The sequence below is a fragment of the Oryctolagus cuniculus genome, chromosome 10, assembly GCF_964237555.1.
Source record: "Oryctolagus cuniculus chromosome 10, mOryCun1.1, whole genome shotgun sequence".
NCBI classification, from domain to species: Eukaryota; Metazoa; Chordata; class Mammalia; order Lagomorpha; family Leporidae; genus Oryctolagus; species Oryctolagus cuniculus.
The window spans coordinates 121,152,717-121,166,720 of NC_091441.1; the positions used below are offsets into that span (position 1 = coordinate 121,152,717).

Genomic DNA, 14,004 nt, shown 5'->3' on the forward strand with positions numbered 1-14,004 from the left:
ACATCAGAGACTTGGATTGGAAGAGGAGCAGCTGGGACGAGAACTGGCTCCCATATGGGATGCGGGCACCACAGCTGGAGGATTAACCTACTGAGCCATGGCACTGGCCCCCAAATCTAAGTTTTATTCCAGCTCTGACATGTTAGATATGCAAAAGCATCGAAAGTGATTTTCCCATTGAAACATTAACTTCATTCTGCAGCCAACTTCGAATGAGAACATTAGCTAGACTGTGCATGCACTGCATAACAGAATCAACTGTCACTCCCTGCTCCACCACCAGTGCCTCTGACGCTACAGGCTGCTTGCCACATTTTCTTTTTCTGTCTCAAGAATTAGCCTGGGAGGCTGGCACTGTGGCCAGTGGGTTAAGCCATTGCTTGTGATACCTATATCCCATACTGGAACACTGGTTTCAGTCCTGGCTTCTCTTTCTTCTTTTTAAAATTTATTTATTTGTATTTCAAAGTCAGAGTTACATAGAGAGAGTAGAGGCAGAGAGAGAGAGAGAGAGAGGGGTCTTCCATCTTCTGGCTCACTCCCCAGATGGCTGCAACATCTGGAGCTGTGCCAATCTGAAGCCAGGAGCTTCTTCCAGGTCTCCCATGTGGGTACAGGGGCCCAAGGACTTGGGCCATCTTCTACTGCTTTCCCAGGCCATAGCAGAGAGCTGGATCGAAACAGGAGCAGCCGGAACTCGAACCACCAGGACTTGAACCACCAGGACTAGAACCGGCACCCAAATGGGATGCCGGCGCTTCAGGCCAGGGCGTTAACCCACTGCACCTCAGCGTTGGCCCCTTCTCTGTTTCTGATCCAGCTCCCTGTTAATGACTTGGGAAGGCAGCAGGTAACGGTCCAAGTACTTGGACTTCTGCCACCTATGTGGGAGACTAGGACGGAGTTCCAGGCTATTGGCTTTGGCCTGGACCAGCCTCAGGTGGTGCGGCCATTTGGAGAGTGAACTCGCAGACGGAAGATCTATCTCCACCTTCCTCTCGTGCTCTTTTCAAATAAATAAATCTTCTTTAAAATAATAAAAAAAAAAAGGAATTAGTCTTCTTTATCACTGAGTGCTGCCATTTTTTACTTGCAGTCCCTGTCCTCTCGCCATACGGAAATCCCTGTAATCGCTGCTCAAAGTATGGCTCTGAATCTGTAAACCCAGGCCCTACCCAGGTCCACAGACTGTGGGAGAAGCTGCAGGAGCCGGCATTTTTCACTAGTGACCAAGGTAATCCTTAGGCACTCCAAGTCTGGATTTACGTCCTTCAACTACCTAACAGGGCCACACCTGGGGTACCGTCAACTCTGCCAACCCAACTGCCCAATGGCATCATCTACTCTGCCAGACCCACTGTGCAAGGGTCCCATCAATTCCACCAGAGCAACCCACTGCCCAACGGTGCCATGGACACCACCAGACCCACTGCCCAACGGTGCCATGGACACCACCATACCCAACTGCCCAACAGGGCCATTTCCCACCCCCAGAGCTCCTGCTAGGAGCTGGGTGTACTCACGGACAAGAAATTCATTTTATGCCACCTTCCAATGCTTGCTAACTACTGCTTGTTACAACGCTGATCATCCATTCACGACAATGGAAGGAAACCACAGTACCATTTTGTCTCTCAGGATTACAAGCCTTTTTTCTGGCCAACAATATATTTTTAAATAGATAAGTCAATTTTGTTTTAGTCAGTATCACGCCTCCACTGTTTATCACACACATCATCATCATCAACAGCACCCTCCTCCAATACAGGGTCACTGTCAGCTCTTAATAATATTAAATATTCTACAATAACAAAACACCAACATCAACAGACTTGCGTTTCAGCTGACTCATTTCAACCAGCTCGCTATCCAGGCCAAGAGCGAGAGAGGCCGGGGAGACCACCTTCACCCGGCTCCCTCAGAGTTCTGATGTCTTCGTGTCATTTCCGGTTTCTAACAACATTTTATTTTCCAAGCGTGTTACCGTAAAACTAGGATCGAACCTGCTTGTTCTGGTTCCCTGGGGCCAAAGCCCTGTCCCACATGCGGGAGGCCAGGGACAGGTGACCGATAACCCCGCTGAGGCATCCCCCGGACCCTGACCCTCACCCAGCACTGGTCGGAGCAGGTGAGCCAACCGCAGCAGGAAACCTCACGGCCATCAACCACGGCTCAGTAATTACTCAGGCTCCTGAGTAATTACCTAAATCCTAAGCAGAGAATCTGGATTTTCAGGAGGTAAAATCGGTACCTACACCAAGAAACACACGTGCTTCCTCCTCTCGAAGCCGCCCTTGGCCGGCGCTTGCAGCCACCCTGGATCTCGCGCATGGGACAGTCTTGGCTACCTGGCAGGCCCCACAGACCAGAGACCAGGTCTTCATTATCACTGCTGGGCTGCACTGCTCAGGCCTGGGACGAGGCAGAGCCAGCGTTCAGGCCCCCCACATCGGCCCTGGAACACGGTCCTCAACGCGTGGCATGCCGGGACTCTGTTAGTGCACATGCGCAGACCTGGAATCGCCCTGTCAGACGCTCTCGGGCAACGCGTGGCATGGCGGGACTCCGCTCAGTGCGCGTGCGCACACCTGGAATCGCCCTGTCGGACGCGCTGGGGCAACGCGTGGCATGGCGGGACTCTGCTCAGTGTGCGTGCGCAGACCTGGAATCGCCCTGTCAGACACTCTCGGGCAACGCGTGGCATGGCGGGACTCTGCTCAGTGCGCGTGCGCAGACCTGAATCACCCTGTCAGACGCTCTCAGGCAACGCGTGGCATGGCGGACTCAGCTCAGTGCGCGTGCGCAGACCTGGAATCGCCCTGTCGGACGCTCTCGGACAATGCATGGCATGGCGGGACTCTGCTCAGTGCGCGTGCGCAGACCTGAATCACCCTGTCAGACGCTCTCAGGCAACGCGTGGCATGGCGGACTCAGCTCAGTGCGCGTGCGCAGGTCCTCCAACATTAACAACGATTCCACCGGAGTAACTTCATCCCCAGTCCAAGCAGGGAACACGAGGCTCGTCCACGTGACTCCAATGCCAGAGTCCCCAGGGATAACACCGCAGGTAGGAGGATGCCAGGAATATCCGGAGCAAACGAGAAGAAAAGCCCATTGTTTGCAGATATTCTGGTTTCTTGAACAAGCTTTAACAAGGAAGGTAGAGGGAGACTCCATCGTGTGATTCAGGCATGTCAACCCAGCAACCTCCTGCAGGCGCAGCTTCCAGCCTCGCCTTGGTGATGACTCAAAACCCATTTCCAGGGGCCGGCTGGTGGGGCAGTGGGTTAGGCTGCTGCCTGGGACCCCAGCATGGCACACAGACATGGGTTAGAGTCCCACCTACTCCTTTGGGAAAGCAGCAGAAGAGGGCCGGAGTGCTTGGGCCCCGCACCCACGGGGGAGATGCAGATGGAGTTAATGTCTCCTGGCTTAGGCTTTGCCCTGCCCTGCCCGTTGCAGCCATTTGGGGAGTGAACCACAGGATGGAAGACCTCTAACTTGTCTCTCGGATAAATAAACCTAAAACACACAGACACACACACACTTCCAGCATTCACTGTGCAAATGAGGCTCTGCCCTTGCTCCTTTCCTCACAACGGGAAATGTGACTGCAGGGGGTCACAGAGCAGCCTGGCCTCGGTTAAGAGTGGGGACCCCCACCTCAGGAGAGCCTGGGTGCACATCTCTACTCTCCCTCTCGATCCTCAGAAGCCACGTCTCACAACCAAACAAGAGCCAGAGAAACCAGCTTCGGTGGTGACATCTCAGAGGCATTCGCCTTGGAGTAAGAGTACCACGTGCACACAGTCATGTCTGCCACCACAGCCAAAGCCCGTCAGACCCCAGGGCAGAGAGCAGTCCGTGACTCATTCACTGCACAAATATTTACCGAGCCCCTTCTAAGCACCAGGCACTGGCCAATGCCGAGACAGAGCCCTGCACTCATGGTGTGGGTAGCCTCCTGCTGGAGACAGCCAAGATGAAGTCCATATACCACGATGGTGCCAGAGGGGCAAGGGCTCAGCGTCTGGTGACAGAGGGGGCTGGAGAGGTCACAAGGCACGGGTGAAGCGAGCAATGTCTGTCAGTGGCCACCCAGATCAGGCCCTCAGCACACAGGGTAAGGCACAGTCAGAGAGCAAGGGGTCTCACGCTAAGCGAGGAAGGGAGGACACTGAAGACACTACACACCGGGACGACCACGCTGGACCTTATCCCCGCAGGAAGGGCTAAGCACAGGTAACCAGACCGGCTCATGGCTTAAAACGGCCACTCCGGATGTTCCGTGGAGAGCGCACTGCAGGGCGCAAGGCTGGGAAGGGACAGAGCAGTTAGAAGACAACGACGGCGGCTGGGTCAAGAGACAATGGAGGTCAGGAAAATGGGTCCAGTGAGGGACGAGGAGAAGCGGGCACACGGGTGATGTGTTTAGAGCAGAAGTCAAGAGGTGTGCTGATGGCCGGCATTCACGGACAAGAGAAACAAGAACAAGGAGACCCAGGCTGAGCTGGGACACGAGCGTCCTTGTGTAGGGCTGGTGGGATTACCAAACTGTACCACCGCTATGGGCGAAAATTATGGAGGTTCCTCAAAGATTAAAAATAAAATGCCCATATGTTCCAGCAGTCAGACTTCTGGGAACAGACATGCAGACAACGAGAGCGAGGTCTCAGAGAGGCAGCTGCACACTGGTGATCGCAGCGGCACTGTTCTCAACGGCCCAAGTCAGAAGCAGAGCGAACGCCCACTGATGCATGAATGCATGAACAAAATACACTACACAGGGAACTACACGAAGTTCACAGAAAATGCACACTACGAAAATAAAAGCCAACGTGTGGATATCAAGCTTTGGTGCCCCAAAGTAAACACAGCTTTCAATTCCATTTTCCTATGAGGTTTTGGAAAAGGACCCTCACATACATGCAGCGGGCTGTTCTTTAGCCTTAAAGCGGAAGGGAAACTTGCCACATGCCACAGCACAGATGCACTGTGAGGACTTTACCTGGTAAGAAATAACCCAGTCACACACAAGTGTCACATGATGACACTAGATGAGTACAAGTAGTCCAATTCAGAGAACAGCAGAGTAGCAGCTACCACGGGCTGGGGAACGGGGCAGGGAGATGGCCTGTTACTGGGCACAGGGGCACAGGGTCACATCTGCAAGACAGAAAGGCTGTGGAGCCGTTTCACAGCAGCACAGACATTCGTAACACGTGCAGCTGGACACCAAACAGTGCCTGTGATGGTCAATCTTGTTTCTGAGCATAGTCTGAAAACAAGCAACACGTGTTAACTATCTATTGTTAACAAACGAAAATGCAAAGCATACTAAACAACCTTGAAAAAAATTTCAATTCTTCTTCCATCTGTTACCAGATTAAGTTTTGTGGGCCAGTGCTGTGGTGCGCAGGGTTAAAGCCCTGGCCTGCAGCACTGGAATCCCATATGGGTGACGGTTCGAGCCCCAGCTGCCCCACTTCCACTCCAGCTCCATACTAATGCATCTGGGAAGCAACAGAGGATGGACCAAGTCCTTGGGCTCCCGCACCCACGTGGAAGATCAAGAAGAAGCTCCTGGCTTCAGATGGGCCCAGCTCTGGCCGTTACAGCCATATGGGGAGTGAACCAGCTGATGGAAGATCTGTCTATGTCTCTCTTTCAAATAAATAAATCTTTTTTAAAAAATTTGTTTTATAATGTATGCACTACAGTAGGACTATCATTTGTATAGAAAATATGAGGGTGGGCATTTGCCCTGGGAGCTAAGACTCTAGCTCAGATGCCCACAACAGAGTACCTGTGTTTGGGTCCCAACTCCAGCTCCTGATTCACGCTTCCTGCTAACGCAGATCCGGGACACAGTGATGATAGCTCCAGGTGCCCACCATTCTCAGCCCTTGGTTTAGTCTCAGCCTAGTCACTGTGGGCACTAGGGGAGTGAGCAGGTGTCCAGCTTGTGTGTGTGCTTTCTCCACCCACCCCACAATAATCTTCTGAATTAACAATGTTTTATAAGTAATTATTTTCATCTACTTGAAAGGCAGAACGAGAGAGAGAGGGAGAGAGGGAGGGAGGGGGGAGGGAGAGAGGGAGAGGGAGGGAGGATACCTTTGCACTGGTTCACGCCCCAAATGTCTGCAACAGTCAGGGCTGGGCCAGCCAAAGCCAGGAGCCAGGAGCTCCATCCTCATCTCCCATGTGGCTGGCAGGGGCCTAAGCACTTGAGCCATCATCTTCTGCTTCCAAGGACACATTAACTGGAAGCTGGATCAGAAATATCAGAAGCTGAGCAGTGGGGACCTGAACCAGCACTCTGATATGGGACGTGGCATCCCAAGCCGTAGTTTAACCCACTGTGCTAAAAACACTCTTAAGACTTAACCAAGTGGGAAATGGTAATTGTCAATCATTGAGGGAAGACTGGGTGAGGCAGGTTTTCGAGGGGAAGTCAAATGACCAGTTCTGATTGTCAGCTGCGATGTGATGAGATATGCCCCACTGAGATGTGGAAGAGGAAGTCACACTGGTACACAGGAATCTAGGGCTGGAGGGAGACGTCGAAGCTGGGGACAGAAACTCACAAGTCGTCAGCATCTGGGCAGATGGCCCTGGAGCAGGACAGCAAGGAGAGAAGACTCAGCCCGACACTCTGAGGACTCTGGGCCTTGAGGCAGGCCCAGACAGCGAAAGCATGGTGCACTCAAGGCCACAAGGTCGCACACAGTTGGGAATGAGGCAGCCACACTGGGTCATAAGGTCCAGCGGGAACAGAGAAGAGTGGAGGGAAGGGCCGTGGACTCCCACAGACCATAGGGAGAGCCTCCCCAGCTATCAGGGAGCAGCTCACCCCTTAGGTGGACAGGAATCCGAAAGCCAATGCTGGGGGGTTCTGCTCTCATCTACCAAGCAACCCCTCCAGAAGCCCTGTTGGAAGCAGTGAGGCGTTCAGTCTCAGTACAGTGTCCTAACCTAACCCCCAAGTTGCATCATGTGTCCCCAGATCCTCAGTCCACCCTGTACCCACGCCCTCTGCCATGGACCCTGGCAACCTACCACAGGAGGAGGGGCCTGTCGTGCCCTTGACTGTGGGTGTCCAGGGACATGTGGGCTCAGCAAATACCATGCAGTGGCTTCACGGGCTTGTACACCAAGGCTCGCTTGCTGGAGCCACAGCCATCATCACAAGTGCTGGACAGTGAAAACCACATGAGCACAGCCAGGCCAAGCCAACATCTCACCCCAACAGGCCAAGCCAACACCTCACCCCAACAGCAACCATGCCACCTCACTCCAACACCCTGCCATGCCACCACCTCATGCCACCAGCCGGGCAACCACCTCACCCCAACAGCCGAGCAAAGACAACATGCCAACATTCAGCCATGCTGCCACCTCATGCCAACAGGCAGGCCAAGCCAACACCTCACCCCAATAGCCAGGCCACCACCACACCCCAAAACCCAGCCACACCAACACCTCACCCCAACAGTTGCCATGCTACCACCTCACCCCAATAGCCAGGCCAAGCCAACACTTCACCCCAGCAGCCCAGGCAAGCCAAGCCAAGCCAAGCCAACACCTCACATCCCAACACCCAGCCATGCCAACACCTCACCCCAACATCAGCCATGCCACAATCTCACCCCAACAGCCAGCCATGCCACAATCTCACCCCAACAGCCAGCCATGCCACAATCTCACCCCAACAGCCAGGACATGCCACCTCACCCCAACAGCCAGCCATGCCACCACCTCACCCCAACACCCAGCCAGACCAACACCTCACCCCAACAGTCAGCCATGCCACCACCTCACCCCAACAGCCGAGCAAAGACAACATGCCAACACTCAGCCATGCTGCCACCTCATGCCAACAGGCAGGCCAGGCCAACACCTCACCCCAACAGCCCAGGCAAGCCAAGCCAACACCTCACATCCCAATACCCAGCCAAGCCAACACCTCACATCCCAACACCCAGCCATGCCAACACCTCACCCCAACATCCAGCCATGCCACAATCTCACCCCAACAGCCAGGCTGCCACCTCACCCCAACACCCAGCCAGGTGAAGCCAACATCTTACCCCAACAGCTAAGCCAAGCCAATGCTTCACCCCAACAGCAACCATGCCGCCACCTCACACCAACAGCCAGCCATGCTGCCACCCCAATAAATACATCAGACACAACACTGGTGGGCTTCATCAACTCCCCCCATCCACTGAGAACTTAGCCCCCTTAATGGTCAAATGCAGACAAATGTAACTGATAAGAGCTCCAGAAAGATTGAGATAATTCCGGATCTGCCTGATCTGTCCCCAGCCACTGCAGAATTAGCCATAATTATAGGGTTTATTGTAAAATAAGCAAACAAAATAATTCTGAAGGCAATCAGGATTCAGACTCGAGAAACAAAGTCCTTTTGTTAGAATGCACATTCATCTTCGATGCGTGGTGGCAGGGCTCCCTATACTGTGTATCACGCCAAAAGCAGCACCCAGAGACCAGTCCTCTGCACTCACATGGGCAGAGTGTGCACCAGCGCATGAGCCCAGGGCTGGCAACTTTAGGAGAAGGGTAAAAGTCCTCAATGAACCGGAACTGATATTCCAGTGGTCTCCATTCTAACCTGGTAACACTACGCGGCCCACGAGCTTGGAACACTGCAAAAAAGCCTAGCCCAGAGCCTCCTCTTTGCCATTGAGTTTGAATCTTGTCACTGCCCTTGGCAACTGGATTTGTACCACATACTGCAACAGGAAGCCTCGAAGCGCAAGCATGGAAAAACACTGGGCTCCTGCCCACAGGCCAGCTGGGCTGCAGAGAGCAGAGGTGGGCACATGGACGGAGCAAGTGTGAGCCCCTGCTCTCGGGCTTCATACTCAGAGGAACCAGAGTATCAGGAGAGACCGGTCCTGGTTGGCCAGTGGCCTAAAACATTAAACTCTCCCAGAAAGTGCTGTCCCTGAACCTGCCTACGGCTGTCTTCAGAGCTCTGACAGTCATTCGGAAAGCTTAATTAAATACGCAGGGATGCTCTCACTAGCTGGTTTTCAAGCCCCACAGCTGTTCTAGAGCTCCAAGAGAACCAAGGTCAAGGTTAAGGTTCAGACCTGCTTTCAGAACTATACAAGGCCCATGACCGTCTCAAAGATCTGTTCCCAGATACCAAAACATCCATGAATGCTTCCAAGGACAGCTGCACAACAGCCACACAAGCTGTGCTGGCAGATGCTTCCCAGTCTGGGGGTTATGGGGTCCACAATCCCCACTGATACACACACAGAAAAGTACAGGGCCCTAGAGAGACAAAAACACACTCAGCACGAGCACTCCCATCTGCTAGTTCACTCCCTAAATGCCAGGCTGAAGCCTGGAGCTGGGACCTCAGTCCAGGTCTCCCATCCACAGAGAAGACAGGAACCCAACTACTTGAGCCATGACGGTCTGCACTGATGGGAAGCTGGAGCCAGAGCTGGAGGCAGGAATCGGAGCCAGGCACTGCAGGATGCAGACCTCTCAGCCACCGACACAGAGCGGAGCACCTATTTCAAGGCCACGAGGATGCACACTGCAGACCCTGCAGCTGCTGGCTGCACCAAACACACCCTTCCCCACGTAGAACCTCTCGTACACCAAGCTCTGCCCTCTGACACTCGGTATTCACTGTTCCATGCAAACAGTGGGCACAAAAACCTAGCGTATGACCAGTTTATAAATGTGCACAACTGCCACCATAATGTTATACAGTCGTAGTATTAGAAATTACAAATGTCATCAAAATTAAATTTCACAAATTACACAGAAGACTGACAGACTGCATTACTTCCACCCGATCAATGGAATTAACTTCCTTAGAAGCAAAGTTAATGATGCCACTTTCTGGCTTCACAGTGTTCGTGGGATCCCTGGATCCTGCAGCACGCAGTCCGTATGCAGCCTGAGATCCTGACCGCGGAGCCCTCCACATGCTTCCAGCCCCACCTACAGGCACCAGTGCCTGTACCCAGGGACGCCCACAGCATACTCCACACTCGAGCTACTGCCCGTCCCAACTCTGAGAACTCGCAGCCCCCTTCCCCTGCTGGGGGCGGGGGGCTCCTGCACTTCGCTGGTCCCTATCCACATGGCAAGACCTGCCTCACCTCAAAGCCAGCCCCTTCCCTCAGCTCTGGCCGGGCTCTGTTCTCTCCCACACAGCTCTCCGTGTCACCAGCCACACTGGGCACTGTCACGCATCCCTCACAACCACCTCCCCTCGGGGAGGCACCCAGGGCAGCCAGCAGGTGTCCAGCAAAGCCCTGGCATGGGAGTGAGCGAGGGTGGGGAGGAAGAGGAAGGAAAGTCACAGGGAAGCTGACACCAGTGTGTGCAGGCCCAGCGACGGAGCTCTAGGCTCCTGTGCAGGCACTGAGCACGGTGAGGCGTCCTCTCCTCGGGTCTCCTGTAGCTCCCCGCAGCCTCCTGTGCACCAGAAGGTCGCATCACAAAGCACCACATGACTGCCAGGGCTGCGCGGCCCAAGTGTGTGAGAGGAGCAGACCTGGGTGCCCCCACACGGGCCACAGGGACTGGCCGAGGTTTCAGGAGACCAGGTCTCTGCCAATTCTAATGGGCACCTTTCTGGACTCAACACATCGGATTCATCCTGGGTGTCAGCGCAGTTAAATATTCCATCAGCAAACTTCTCACTCTCCTGAGAACCAGCTCGTGCCACCTCCTCTGTGAAGCCCTCCGTGATGGAGCCCAGCCCCCAAGGCCATGGCAGGTACCGGATTTGTGCCTGGCTTGCAGCTAGTGCCCGGCCCCTGCCACAGTGTGCTGGATCCCTCGTGGATGAGACACCCCCCGCCCCGCCCCAGCTTCTGTTCCAAGAAAACAGGAGTCCGTCTTGTTCATCATCACCTTGTCACCACCCACCTGCAGCATTACAGCAGCAAGCTGGCCGCCCTGCTCATCGCTGGTGCTGCAAGAAGGGGAAACTGAGGCAGAGCTGAAGAGAAGAGTGGAGGATGCCCCACCCCAGAGGAACTGAACGGGAGCCTCACTCCTGCTGAGGGCTCAGGTCACGCCCTGAAAGCCGGCACACAGACTCGCTGAATCCCCACTCTGGCGCTAGGGACACCTCCAACTCACAGTCGGGGAGCCCAGGCAGGGAGAGAGGAAGTGACGCTGCCAGGTCACACAGGCCAAGGTGGCAGAGCCAGTCTGCAAGCCAGACAGCTCCACGGGCAGTGCCTTCCCTCTCACAGCACACAGACACCCAGGCAGGTGCACCCACGCTGGGGAAGACGAAGAGGCGGAAAGAAGCAAAGAGAAGGCAAACTGGTCTCACTGCTCCTGGTGCCAGATGCCTGGTGGTGGCCGCAGTGCAGGACACGCTGGGGACCGTCCAAAGCCATGCCCACAGTTGAGACAGGGGGAGGGTGGGCGGAAGGTGGCCGTAGTATGGGCCGGAGGTGAGGACCTGGGGGACGCCTGTGCTTGTGCCATGTGTCCAGGTACTGTGAGGGTGGCCGAGCAAGCAGGCGTGCACCCACGTGCCCGGGGCCACTCGGTGCCGGCTCCTTCTCTGCATGCCCCGTTCTAACCCCGTTCTGACCGCTGCTCTGACTTGGCCACACTCCTGCCTCAGCTGACCCACTGGCTCCTTACCTTTAAGCTCCTTATGGACTCAGAGCTGGGCTCCAGGAGCCGACGCACAGCAACTCACTTGTGAGGGAGACTGGGAGGAAGGTCAGTACATCCTGGGAAAACAGCTCCCGGGCAACGCGGCGTCGCCCATATCTGCAGCCAGGGTTCACTCAAGCACTGCCTGGGGAAAAGCCGGCTGCACGAGCCAGGGCCGGCGTCGCCAATACCCGTCCAACACAAGGCAGGAATGCGGTCGTCCTGTCTCTGAGGACGGGTCAGCTCTGGCCTGAACCCGGGCTCCCATGCCCTTCCAAGTCACCGGCTTCCTTACTGCCCTGTGAACTCACCATTTCCTGTCCCCTCACTGCCACACTTGCCCAAGTGCCTGGGACAGGGGTCCTGTCCCCGGGAAGACCATCACAGAGCAGAGCCGATCTCACCACCACCCCAGACTCACTATGAGCCCAGCTGAACATCCCGCACAAACCCTGGGTCCGAGAGTGACCGATGGGAAGTTCACAGAACCACCTCCGGTCCTGAGCTGTCCGCTTCGCACTGGCCGCTACGTTCTCAGGGAACACGACGACCACTCCCCAAACTGCTCCAACACTCAACTCTCAGGGCTGCACTCAACGGGATGCCCTCGAAGCGGCCACCGAAGCCCAGTTTCCGTCTCGGCACCACTTCCACGCCACTTCAGTCTGCGGAATGCAGATGGGTGCACAGGAGAACCGGAGACCTCGCAGACCTGGCCCCTGCACAATCATCCGCACAGCCAGGCTGGCTCGCGGGGGAGCCGGTGAACCCCGCAAGAAGGAGGACGACTGGGCATGTCTGGCAGCAGGAGCGGAGCGAGCCACGTCTGTGAGTGCTTCTGCCTCGGAGGGCTCCGCTAACACGACCTGGCGACTCCGCACGGCTGCATCGGCGCGAGACCACTCGGGCACAAAGAGCCGAGGAGACGCTGAGACGCTGCTGCAGCACTGAGTCTCCCACGGCGGGCAAAGCCACCCCACGAGGCACGGGGTCTGAAGTCAGCGAGAGAAGTGAGCCCCCGAGCCACAGCTCCCCTCCACAGCCGAGTGGGCCCCTGCAGGGCCACGGGAGGCCAGGGAGCCTGGTCGGGGTGCTGAGATGCCTCCATGGGAAGCCTCCCCCGCGACCCCATCACAGAGAAGTCTGGAGCCCGGCAGTGCCCAGCACACACTTGCCACTATCAACTGCACACACGGTCAGGGCTCCAGGTGCCCGGGCTCAAACACCGCTTCCGCGGCTTCCACAAACTCACAGGCACCTGCGTCTGTCCCATGTGAGAGGGCAGGAACTGGATGCAGCTCTGCTATGGGCTGAGCTGTGTCCACCCAGTGTGGAAGCCCAGGACGCCAGAACACAACCAGGCCTGCGCCAGCTGCCACACCAGCACTGCCAACCACGCAGCTCATAAGCAACACAAACTCGTTTCTCCTGGTTCTACAGACTCAGCTCCAAGACCAAGGTGCCAGCAGACTGCGGGATGCGGTCTGGTTCGGTGATGGGTTCCCTGCAGGTGTAATTAGTTAAGATGAGGTCACCCTGGAGAAGGGCAGGCCCTACTCCAAAATGACTGAAGTTCCTATAAAAGGGGTAAACTGAGGACAACGGCTTGGCACAGCAGTGAAGTCGCAGCTTCACATAAAGCAGTCCCTGGGTCTGGGTCCCAGCTCCACTTCCACTTCCAGCATCCTGCTAATGGACACCCTAGGGGGCGATGATGGCACCTGTGTCCCTGTCTCCCACGTCGGACAATCGGGTGGAGTTTTGAGTTCCTGGTTTCACCTGGCCTAGTCCTGCCTGTTGCAGCAATTTGGGGAGCAAAGCAGCAAAGGCCAGAAATGCCACAGGCCACAGCAGCCACTGCCAGCCCAACAAGAGACAAGGCACTGCCTCAAAGCCCTCAAAGGGGACCCACTCTTCGGCACCTTAATTTAGGGGAGATGACAAACATCTGTTGTTTGGGCTGTGGCACCAACCCTATTAAAACCTGTAAACACAGTCAGTTTGGTGTACTCAACGACCACAAACTTGCCACTTCCCACACCCAAGTACACTGGCCTGTGGATGCACAGGTCCCCAAAATACCCCTAACACACAAGGGCAGGGAAAGCAGGAACGGTGTCCCCAGGGACAGCACACCTTGAGGTGTAGGGCCCAAGTGCTCAGCAGGAAACCAAACCTCATCACCTCAACCCTAAGGGACCAAAGAACCCAATCCCCCCACCAGTTCCCACTGTCCACAGAGGGCATGCTGGTCCACGTGGTGCGGACGGGCCAGGGCATCCAGTCGCTGTCCTGCTCAGCCACACCCATGGCACGGCTCTCACC

At 55.6% G+C, this 14,004-nt stretch overlaps 1 protein-coding gene across 9 annotated transcripts in view; it reads right to left on the reverse strand.

Annotated features, from left to right (window-relative positions):
• Positions 1-14,004, reverse strand: part of ITPR1 (inositol 1,4,5-trisphosphate receptor type 1) — a 299,108-nt gene that overhangs the window by 224,703 nt on the left and 60,401 nt on the right. Inside the window, exon 1 of one of the 9 annotated variants that reach the window (XM_070050017.1) lies at positions 2,256-2,545. The exons of the other annotated variants lie outside the window; for them this stretch is intronic. Within the exon in view, the coding sequence (XP_069906118.1) occupies positions 2,256-2,331 (76 nt within the window). The 5' untranslated portion in view covers positions 2,332-2,545. Of the gene's footprint in view, positions 1-2,255; positions 2,546-14,004 lie in introns of those variants that run through there. 9 annotated transcript variants of the gene reach the window in all.